The sequence below is a fragment of the Atractosteus spatula genome, chromosome 11, assembly GCF_055471065.1.
Source record: "Atractosteus spatula isolate fAtrSpa1 chromosome 11, fAtrSpa1.hap1, whole genome shotgun sequence".
Classification (NCBI taxonomy): domain Eukaryota; kingdom Metazoa; phylum Chordata; class Actinopteri; order Semionotiformes; family Lepisosteidae; genus Atractosteus; species Atractosteus spatula.
In genome coordinates, this window is record NC_142716.1 from 35,324,100 (window position 1) to 35,336,478 (window position 12,379).

Genomic DNA, 12,379 nt, shown 5'->3' on the forward strand with positions numbered 1-12,379 from the left:
GTGCTACCTTCAAAATGTCAGCAGTTTCCTCAATACTGAAATTGTCTAGCACAGATTTTCTTTGGTTAAAAGATAGTTTGTTTTAGCCACATTGATAACTTTTTTTGGATGTAAAGGGTATGTGAAATATAAGATATGGATATAAACAAAATATGATCTTTTGGATTTTAACAGTTATATTCCGAAAATACTAAATTCAAGAATTTCAAGCAATCCTTTTCAGAAAAGATTTAACTTTTTGTCATTTACAAACTCTTCAATTGGTAATGGAAGATTAAACATAAAAAGGAATAGGCAGCTCTAAAAATATATATACAGTACATTTAAAACTGGAAAACTGCTGGTTTGGACTTCTGATTTGAGGCATGAAGAGATAACTGCTACATATCCTCTTTTGTACTATTTCTTCAGAAGTTTGCTCAGTCTCTTTTATGTTTTCAATAACAAAATAGACAGTGTACAGTAGGTGTTAGCTGAGCTGAAATACTTCTCATGAAACTTTTTAGTAACCACTTGCCTCTACAGTGAAATTTAATTTCAATGTGAAGAGGCAATGGGAAGACAGGATTTCCAATTCCACTGGTATTGTCTTACAAGCTCAAGCTACGATATTCTTTTATCTTATCTATCACAGCTGATATTATTTTTATTAGCAATTATTAGCATTTCTGGCAACCAAGTCCTCATTCAGGATCCTGGAGAAAGACTACTGTGAACATTTTAAGACCTTTCAAACATTAAGTTTCCATTTATAAATAAAACAAAATTAGTGTATGTGTGCAAACACAGTCCTTTCTTAGACATAAAGAGTGGTTTTCATAATATCTTAAAATTATGCAAATACGTAAGACTACATGCTGAACCCAATATCTTGTTCTCCTTTATAAATATTTTAAAAAAACAAACAAACATTGTTATTATTGTAGGAAGAATCAAGCAATCAGAACTCTAATGAGTCAGTTCCTAAATAACAGTTTAAAATTCCTTGTAGACTTGTAAATCAAGGGGAAGAAGTTTTCACGAGAGCTGTCGTAAATGAAAAAATTAATTTACAGTAGCAATTCAGTTCAGTGTCACATGGATATACTGTACTGTATATTAACACACTGGTCTTCTACCAGTGAGGCTAGCGAGATGGATCAGAGGCCACCTTTTTTCTTTCACTCCTCAGTTCTCCTCTATGACCAGGGAGGACAGCTAAACACAGACCAGATTTAACTGCTCTAACTGAAAGAGATAACACACAAGCACTCACCACTCTTCCCTCACTTTCCTAATCTGAAGCTGAAGCAGAATGGCTTTCACACATTCCTAATCTACAGCGCTACTTGTCTTGCTATTTATCCCAGAGCTTCTGGCTGTCCCGTTTTTCCTCTGGAAAAGCAATCTGGAATAGAGCTGGAATAGAGCTGATGCTAAAGACAAATCCCCAAGTTGCCCAAGGATTATTTTTTATATGTTTGTCCTTGAATGCTCTCAACTGTCATGCAAAAAAAAGGAATCAAATTAACAGAACCTTAAAATCTGTCATGAATGCTATCCCATGAGAAGCTCTCCAACAGCGTAAGATTGTTAATCCTTTGCACAGCAATACTGGCACAGCAAGTGAGCAGAAGCAGCAGCGCAGGGTACTCTGGGATGTGGCAATCAGACAGGGTTTTCTCATGATGGGGTCTGGGGACACCAGTGTCCTTGTGGATTTTTAATTCCAGCTGAGCTCTTAATTGCTTACACCAACTCTGTTTAACTCATCTATGCTCTTGATTAAACTTTTTTGTTTTGATAGGATCTGCAATTAGCAATACCTCTGTACCAAGTGCTGGGTTTCTCATCAGCACTCTGTCAGTGAAGATGTGTCTGGTGTTTACACAGCTTTATTAGGAGAATGCATAACTCCTACCTGTGTCTGTATGCCATTAAATCGGTAACTTGTTAAGGCCTGTTTAGGCAGCTGTAGGGAAGCAGCAGTTTATTAGACAAGTTGAAGGGAGACTGGACACATTATTGATTGCTAAACAACTGAGCAACTGTACCCCTGAAGTGTTTCTGCAACAAAGGATTGAAGAATCTTTGTTTTTTTTTAAAAAAGGGGTCTAATTAAGAAAAGGAGATCTTTAAATTAACAAATGTTTTACAAAACAGTGGTAGAAATTAAAGATTTCAAACTGTTTATAACACATTTTCTAAACTATCGGTGAAGAAAGTTTGAATGACATTTTATTTTCCATACATAAAAATAAAACAATACAAAATTAAAAAATAATCATTCCTCACCTCCCACAAACCAATATCAGAAACCCAACACCCTCAGTAGTACTGCCAAACTCCAAGTTTCTATATAAGGACCCCTAAAATACAGAAAGACTACAAGAGAAACCTCATGCAGCAACTTTTTGACTGTGTCAGCAACAACACCACTATTCTCCACTCTCACCCTCACACATGATTTTAACATTGAATATACTCTTATAAATAACCCTTATGTGTCCAAAAGTGTTTAATAAAGTACTCATAGCTCACTTTGAACAATAGGTAAAGGAAACTATCTTCATAAGATATGGTCTGTGAAGGGTCAAATAGAGTGTTAAATATATTCTTAAAACAAAAAAGAAAAATGGAGTAGAAAAAAACTGAGTGGTCTAAATTTACTTTTGATACAAGTACAAAGTAAAATGACATGGGTCAGTGAGTTAATCACCAAAAATGACAGGATACTGTAAATTGAAATTGCCAGAGTAATTTTAAAATGTTTACAAGATCTTAAGCTATTCTGAGCAATATATTCCATACAGTTTCGAATTTTTATTCTCAGAACTGTAACTCCTTCATAGTTCATACAACAAGTGAAAAATATGGGTGGTTACACAAGTTATAGAGCAAATTTGTGGAGTTCACTGTGCTCTTAAATCTTTGAATAATAACCTCTCAGTGCTGTCACTGATGCAGTGGTCCTCACAGTCACACCATTTGCCTATAGATGCAAGGCAACAAGGTTCTCCATTCCACCTGCGCAGAGTAGCAATACAGCAAATCAAATCCAGCTCAGCCCTGGATAAATACTTCCGGGCAGCAATAACAGTAATAACAATATGACCACAGATATTATAACCGCAGGGTTTGGAAAAACCATAAGAATGTTTTAGAGGGTCATTAAAGGGAATATTACCTTCTCAGTCCTATTAAGATCATTAGAAAGATTTCAAATGAACAAAGGCCATTCTGTCCATCTGCACATTATCTATGTATGCAATGCCCTGCACACTCTTTAAGCTCTTACACAGAAACAAAGAAAATACTATTGCTACTTAACTAACAAATTAATGAATATATCAGATCTGTAATACTGTATTTTTCCCAGAGATAAGAAGTAATGATGCCTGTTTACTTTCCCATTTTTTTGCGATACACTGTGTGCTAGTTTCATAGTGTTATCTGGTTGCTTGGGCAATGGTACACGTCTAGACTGAGCTCTGCTTTGGGTTTGTATTGCAACTGCATGGTGAAAATCTACCCAGTGCACACAATTGGCGTGCAATTTAATCAGCTAGAAGAAATAACATCAAAAGCGGTGACAGCTCTATTGCCATCTTGTGGATGATATGTTGAGTGGAACTAGAAAACATGTAATAGCACTTGGTGACATTTTTATTTTGAAATTTTGAGAAAAATGTAAACTTATTTAAAAATGTTGTCAATCCTTTCTAGTGCAGGACAATGAGGAAGAAAAATAAGAACCAACTTGAAATAAGAGAGCAGGTACAAAAACAGGAAAAGAACTTTGACAGTGAAGAGTTAATAGAATTCTGTTATAAGGGCATTGCCTGGAGAAGGCTGGTTTGCTGTTTTTTGTAATATGTGCATTAGGTCAAGCTCAGTACAGTTTAACCACACTTTCCTAGTGAGGCTGCTGCAGTGCTATGAATAACCATCAACTTTCTCAAGTTTCTTGAACTCCCTGTCGCAGGAATATCCGGTGCTGTAAACTGCTTGCTCTAAATCCATATTTAATTTAATATTTAGAATTTCAGAGAATGTTCTGTTCTAATCTGTTTCCTGAAGAGCCTAAAGCTAAGCTCAGTAACTTATTTTGATCATGGTATATAAACTGGGGAAAGTACCACTGTAACTCTGAGCTGCACTGTCCTTTTGCACTGGTGCTGTTCCTATATGCATACATAATAAAGCTCACTGCTCTCAATTAAACCAGGACCTGAGTTCAGGACTTTTATTTCAACAATTTTGGCGTCACGGACAGGATTCCCAGAGGCCGAAGGACCCCCGACAACAGGAGAGACGGTCTGAAACAGCACCTTTATTAGAGGTAAGGACTCCTCTTTTCTAACAAAAGTCCCGAAGTCTCTCGTCTGCTGTTAGGAGGAACTAGACACTCTCGAGGAATTGTGAGTATTTGAGAGCGAGAGCTTGGGTAATCCCGTGCTACAGGGAAGCGGTCGACCGGGTATTTCAGGAGGGTTATCCCCAGGTGGGGCACCTGAGATGAGATAAGAAATAAGGGATGTCCCGGTAGCGGTAAACCCAACAGGCTGAGTTGGTGTGAAGTTCCATTGCGGTAAACCCAACCCAACAGGTTTTCTATTCTACAGATTTGTAAAACAACTGACCATTTGCTGGATTGTGTAAAGGGGTATCAGACCTCAGTTTGCATGAATAAAGTCAGAAAAGGCTGAGACAAGAACATTCAGATGACCAAACATAGAAGTGCCTTGAGGTTAAGAGTGTGGAGAAATTTTATATTCATTTTGTTTCTGACTCATCGAATCCAAAAAGATTCAGATTTACAGGAAATAAGATTTAAAACTTACAGAATTACAGAGACAGACACAATCACCACTAACAATATAAAACTCTGGAAGCATCCTAATCTTTATGGCAGTAGTTCATTCTATGCAAAATTATGATAAACTCAGATGATCTACAAGGAAAAGGAGCAATTAAAAGTATTTTTCTTTGAAGTTAAAAACACCCTCATGCAATGCTCAGGCTGGTGAATGTTTGTCAGTTTTAGCAATAATGACGAATGAGAGGTTGCTGGACAAATTGACTTTTTTTTTCTATAGAAATGTCGCATGAAAATTCTTACTATGTTCTTGTATGGTATTTTTTTCTTATGTATACACCCGTTGCATGCCTCAGTGAAACAGTCATGGTATGTACTGCTTCTTAACAGTTTATTAATTCAAAGATCTTATCCAGCCAGTTCTTCAAAGGTTTGGTAGAATTTACTTCAACAAAATGGCCCTGCAGATTTTCAGCCACCCACCACCTTTTGTGTTAGAAGTGCTTCTTCAACTCACATCCCTGCCGTAATCTGAAGAACCACATCATCACTGCAGGAGATGCTGGAGGTCTCCCCGATACAGACTTTCATGAGGGGTGGGTGAAGTGTGATCACACTTAATATCTTGCTAATCATGTGGATATAATTATATTCTTGTTAATAAATACACATGAATATTAAATGTATAAAGAATACAGGACTACTCTTATGTTTCTATAAAATATATTTATAGAATGAATTACCCTCAGCAGGAGAGAACCTGCTAATGGTAGCCTGTTGTGCACTCACACAGCTAATGAACTGATGGGCTACAAACTGGATCGATCTATGAGCAGCATTAATTGGATTAATAGATTTTTGTTAGAATCTATTTGACTATAGTTGTCTTATCCTCGTCCCCTATTCTCCATCTTTGCAGGATAACTGTAAGGGTTGCAGAATGGAGATAATTTTTAGGAGAGAATAGTTTGAAAGCACTGATAACAAAAGGCACATTGTTCTGTCTTTCTGATAAACAGCCCATCTTTGAAATATACTGGAAAAAAGTGTTACACTACACACCTGTGTTCCCTGGCTGTGATTACAGAAATGTGTCTCAAGCCCTGAACTGTTTCAACCTGCACCTACTTAAAATACACTTCAACTTTCAAGCCTTAACTTTCATTCTTATATCCATAACAATACATCCCACAATACATATACTGTATTTTATTTTACCACTAGAACAGACCCCTCAGGATGGCCACAGGCAATGAGCTGTTAGAACACAATACAGTGAAAAGCCAGGTGAGAATATGGTACAACTGAACTGCATTGCAAAACAATACAGTGAGACCCACTTACAACACTGCTCTTATCAAGCTGTCATGTAAAGATATTAAAATATTTCCAATAGTAAAGAATATAAGAATAAGAATTCCAATATTTCCTTTAAAGAATTTTCTCAAAGACTCAGAAAGATCAAGTATTCAGCGACTGATTTCAGCTGAGATTATTGTCTTATCAGTAGTGCTCAGTAATTTCAATCAACACAATGAAAAAAAACACTGGCAAATCTAAAAATATAGTGAGCTGAACTAAAAAACTAAAATGGGGAAAGAAGGAGACTTCTCCTTTAATCAAAGAGATGCTGGCAACGTGAAAAGGGGAGAGAGCTCTCTTCTCATGGCCCTGTGTCTCTTCTGCATCTTAGTGCTATGCCAGGCTCTTCTCTCTGGATCTAACAAGCTCACCTGCTACCCATTCAACCTTTTCACATGCCTCTTCAGCATGACAAGGGAATCAGCTAAGACTGACACTGTTTTATATCCAATACCAGCTCCTCAAAATACATTTCCTGCTGTAAACCAATACTTTTTTTACAAGCTGATGATGACGATGATGATTTGAGAGCTTCTCTACTTCATCCTGTGCATGTGCAGGTATCAGGGAAATGCAGAAGCATCTGCTTTGAGGCGTCTCTCAGTTTTGTTGCTTCCAATAGCTTTTTTCTTTTTATTTATTTTTTAGGCACATCACCATATTTGCAGACTGTAAAATGCATTACAAAGCAGTAATTAAAACAATTGTTTAATGCTTGGCCAACACTGGAACTGGCTCACTCTTCTTGATGATGTAATTAATGATGGTACCAGCTGAATTAATTCTGTACTTTACAGATATATTTTTTTTCTGTTTATGTAAGAGAAAATGCTTCAATACTTATTTGGCGGTGCTTCACCATGCAGTAAGACAATGACCCAAATTAAAGAGCTTTTCAGGAGAAAAAAGTGGAAATTCTTAGACCAATTCAGAATTAAATCCACTTGAGTATGATTTTACATGCTGAATGTATGTAAAGTGAATGTGTCCTGATACGTATGGTCACTTGAATTCAATGGGTTGATTTCAAACTGGGTTTGATACCTTAAACGCAAAGTATATATTTTGTTCTAATCTGATCAAATCTGCACATACAGTAGAATCACCCACAAATACATACCATTCGCTTTAATCTCATTATTGCAAATTAGACTAAAGTCAAATAAAACTGTTTGACTATAAAGCAAAAATAAGTTTTTATCTTGCTGTTCCAAATACTTTTTTAGGGCACCGTACTTACATAACACCTGAAACCATCCTTTAAAGTATGCCTTAACACAAAACAGTACAGCTGTTCCTCTCCCACATTTACACTTGATGTTCAGGCTTTCATGGGTTAAAAATGTTTCTGTTTTATGAATATAACTGTAAACGTGCATGCGGTCAGTACCTGTCTGAGAGTGTGGTGGTGTGCCATCAACACTCGGACCATCTCCGGCAGGGCAATAGGCACCTTAATGAGCCTGTCAGAGAAGGCTGCCAGGATCTGCTGTGATCGTTCTACCCACTCTGTCCTACCCAGATAGTGAGATAGTCTCAGTAGGTTAGAGGCAGACACTGAGTTCGGATTGGGCTCTGCTCCATCTTGATCTAGAAAAGACAACAGACAGAAAAGGGACATGTCAATACCAGCCCTGGACAGCAGAAGTACTGTGCTTATTGACTGAAAGATTGATACTTTGGACACTCAAAGGCAGAGCTGTCGTTGACGATACTCTTACTGACAGTCTGATTAGAGAGGGTCAGTTTTTACGTGACCTACCATAATCAAGATGTTCTCTTTCATTTCTGCATCCTGGAAAGTAGGGGATCCACTCCTCGGCTGGAGATAGCTATCACTGACACTGGAAATGCCATAAATCTATCAAAATGAGGATCAAGCAATGATTCTGAAATTTGACTCCCTCTGTTGGGCAAAGACCAAATTGTCAGACTACTTCTCATAGGTTACTGCCAGGAGGTACACATCCCAGAGTGCATCCCTTTACTTTCACCCTGTACCACGTACTGCATGATTTAACTGCTAAAGTAATGCTGAATTGCATGGGTGGATACTGTAGTGAATTACTGAAAAATTAGGGAATAAGTAAGCATAACTTCTCATTCACTAACCTGTAATAAACAATTTATAAAGTTGGATATTTCTTGTTTTAAGGTTGTTGCATTAAAAAACCAATACTATTCTGCACATGTTCTGCATCTACACAGTCTCCTGTGTGGGCTGCTGACAGCACTGTGGTTTTCACAGTCTGTCTGGCTAATCGGATCGACAGGCTGAGTGCTGGGGAGTGTTTTCGTGCTGTGCCCAACCCATTAGTCTGGGTTCAGCACAAGTGTTGCAGTTGAACCTCACTGCTAGAAAATCCACTTAAGAGAGGCAGAAAATTGGTTGTTTGCATTTCAGAAGAAGATGATCAGGAATAAAAGCTGTTGTTCATTGTGGGTTGGAACATTTCTCAGATTACTGTTGAAATGACATGAATGTCCTCATTTCAGTCCACAGGGGGGATCAGTCAGGCTTTCAAAATGGACACACAATCCAGTCACATAGATTGGCAGAGTTCTGTATCTTAATAAAATATAAAACTGTACAATTATTTATAAAATACATTTCTGCAGTTGAGTATGTGTTTGTGGGGCACAGGCTGGTGTTGCACAGACAGGAAACAGCTACAATAGGAGCAGTTTTGTTTGTTCTCTGTTTTGTTTTTTTGCAAACTGTTGAAATGTTTTCAGCTTTGGGTTTTTCTCAATTTCAAAAACACAAATCAATAAATGAAAGGAGTGAAAAAATGAAATGGCTTTGATCCTGGAACTCAGTTCTAGTTGCTTGTAGGGACTGAGGAACAATTTATTCTCAGGTGACTTCTGTTTTTTTGCTTCCTCAGGAGTAATCCAAACCAACAGCAGTTTCTAGCAAGACCGGCAGAAAGATAACCGAGTGCCCATAAAATACAATTGCAGGGACAGGGTGTACATACTGCACAGTGGAAGCATCCCCACAAATAATCTAAAAGCTAGAAAAATAAAGCAAGAGGGTACAGTTTACTATACTGTAAACAGGCGCCATCCTTCGGATGAGACGTAAAACCGAGGTCCTGACTCTCTGTGGTCATTAAAAATCCCAGGGCGTTTCTCGAAAAGAGTAGGAGTGTAACCCCGGCGTCCTGGCCAAATTTTCCATTGGCCTTTACCAATCATGGCCTCCTAATAATCCCCATCTATGAATTGGCTTCATTACTCTGCTCTCCTCCCCACTGATAGCTGATGTGTGGTGAGTGTTCTAGCGCACTATGGCTGCCGTCGCATCATCCAGGTGGATGGTGCACATCGGTGGTGGTGGAGGGGAGTCCCCATTACTTGTAAAGCGCTTTGAGTGGAGTGTCCAGAAAAGCACTATATCAGCGTAAGCAATTATAATTATTATTAATTATTATTATTACAGACAATTTAGTATCAATTTAGTATCTATATGAAACTGAAAATGAACTAGATGTATGCCATAGACCAACTAATGCTGACATGGACTCAGTCTCTGCATGATAAGATCAAGAAGGTATGTAGCAAAGATGGTGGTATATTACTGGGTGATTTCAACTTTCCACATATAAATTGGGATACTGTGGGAATACAATTGCTGAATGTAATAGGATTGAAACAGTTAATGAATGCCCTCTTAGCCAAGTTACTAGGACACTTTGACTACATCTACTAGTAATGCCTTTTTGAAAACCAGTACCACATGTAATGAAATCTCTGGAAAATTGGGACCACAGTATTGCACCTGATGATGTATATTTTGAATCTTTAAAGCCTCAGCCTAAAATTAGGGTTTATAGTTTATAAAAGAAAAGTAGACTTGAAGGAATGAGGCCAATCTTACAAGTGCTGAACTGGGATGAACATAATTTTCAAGGCTCAAAACAAATAAGGGCAACTGTAAATAAAGAAAATGACCTAAATCTGTTATCCTAGTCATTCCTAAGAAAAAAAGGCAAAACAATGGCATTTTAAAAGACAATAAAATTCAATCACATGAGGAGAATCTTGCTTAAATAACATACTTGATTTCTGGACAGCTGATAACACAAAGGTACAGTATATGGAATTACATACAGTACTTTGATTTCCATAAAGCGTCATAAAATGTTAATTCTGAAATAAAAATTATCCTAGGTAATAACAATGAATAGAGAATCAGTTATTGATCAGCACTCCAATATGATTCTGTGCCCGTGAAACATGGCTGCTGCTCTACAGAGAAACTGGTATGATACAGTACTTAGTGTATGGATGGGACAGGAGTTATGGATATTATTTCTAGCAGTACTCTGTGTACTTTCTTCATTGGTTTGTTGTAATAGATTCTTAAGATTCTTATTAATATAATCTATTCTAAATTGGCACAGCAAAACTGATGGAATTAAAATTGCAAATGAACTTGAGTTATACTAGATTTAATATAATGCAAAAAACTATCCTACACAAATCCCTCCTCACCCAGTCCCAGGAGTACTCCCCTCCAAGTTCTTATCTAAGGACCCCATACAATATGCAGTCAAATAGCTACAACAGAACCCTTGATGTAACAAGGCTTTGATTGCAACAGTAGCAGCACTACAAGCTTCCGCTGTCCCCTCACTGGCACTATGGATCCTAGAAGTCAAACATTTTATATTATTTGTTTAGTACATCTTTCATGTTTTATACAATTATTTGTTTCACTGAAAAACACAAGCTAAAATAATTGATCCCTCACACCCATCATTTGCTTATGGGGTAGAGGAGGATAGGACAGCAGTGTCATAGGAAAACAAAGAGCAAAGCCAGACAAATACCCCACTCTCCCACAAACAAAAAAAAAAAAACAGCAGTTAGGTACTGTATATCCAACACATATTCATGTTTTCTATCTACACGATGAGATGTAATTATTAAATCCAACATAAACCACAAAATCAGACATTTTCATACTGTATGTTACGAAATTCCAAATTCATTACTCCCCAGTCTGGTATCTAAAGACTCCATGGTGTGACACACGGAAAATGAGCCAATGTCAATCCATAAAGTGGCATCTGACAGAAATGCAGAAGTGACACTCTAGCACCAGGGTGGTATTTCCAATCTAGTAAAAAAAAACTGTATTCCAGCAGTTACTTCACACTTAATTCACAAAGCACAGAAGGAAAAATATATACAATTAAAGCAGCTTCAGAACTGATGCACGAAAATATTGGTAAACCCTCCAAGCAACATTATTGAATATACCACACCAAGATCAATACATCAGTAGTTTTAACACTTTCTAGTCAGATCTTGTAAAACCTTGGTAAGGTTGATCCACTCAAAGCACTTTACAGATAATTGGGTCTCCCACCACCACCAATATGCAGCTCCCATCTGGATGATGAGACAAGATCCACCAGTGCACTCACTGCACATCATCTATCGTGGGGAGGAGAACAGAGCGATGAATTAAGTTCATGGATGGGATTATTTGATTGGTAAGAGGGTGACACCCCTACTTTTTTAAAGAAATGCCCTAGGATTGTTAATGATCACAGAGAGTCAGGACCTCAGTTTTACATCTATTCCGAAGGATGGGTCCTTTTTACAGTATACTGTCCCCATAGTGTAGTATAGTGGGGCATTAGGACCCACACACAGTAGACCGCAGGGTGAGCCCCATACTGGTCCCACTAACACCACTTTCAGCAGCAACCTTAGCTTTCCCAGGAGATCTCCCATCCAGGCACTGGCCAGGCTTGCTGTTTAAACATAACTTGTCTCATTACTGTTAATGCCTTTGTGAGCTTACCTTGCATCCACTCACAAATACATTTTCTTTGAATAAAATCAGCTAAAAAATAACGGGTTTAAAACTCTATTTATTGAGCTACAAGAGAAGCTACTGTCACACTGTTTAACACTAAGAACGGAACAGGAAATACTAATTTAAAGAAAATAACTGAATGTTAAGAATAACCTGAAACATAATCCATCATTATTTTGCCATTTTTTTTAATAAGGTTTTACCTCAATGAACTACACACATACCGTTTTATGAAACTTGCCAATATAGCAAATGTGTCACTGTTAAAGAAGATTTACGTCTTATCTGCATGGAGGAGTCATTTCTGCCTCCAAGAGGATTGCTGAGTGAGACGGAGACCCTGCTGACACTACCAACAGGGATTGCCAAGAGTTTATGTCTTC

At 37.7% G+C, this 12,379-nt stretch overlaps 1 protein-coding gene across 3 annotated transcripts in view; it reads right to left on the reverse strand.

Annotated features, from left to right (window-relative positions):
* spata20 (spermatogenesis associated 20) overlaps positions 1-12,379 on the reverse strand; it is a 127,524-nt gene that overhangs the window by 62,926 nt on the left and 52,219 nt on the right. For all 3 annotated transcript variants that reach the window (XM_088927831.1, XM_088927830.1, XM_088927832.1), the window contains one exon: positions 7,551-7,750. In XM_088927831.1, coding sequence (XP_088783957.1) covers positions 7,551-7,750 — 200 coding nt within the window. The remainder of the gene's footprint in view (positions 1-7,550; positions 7,751-12,379) is intronic.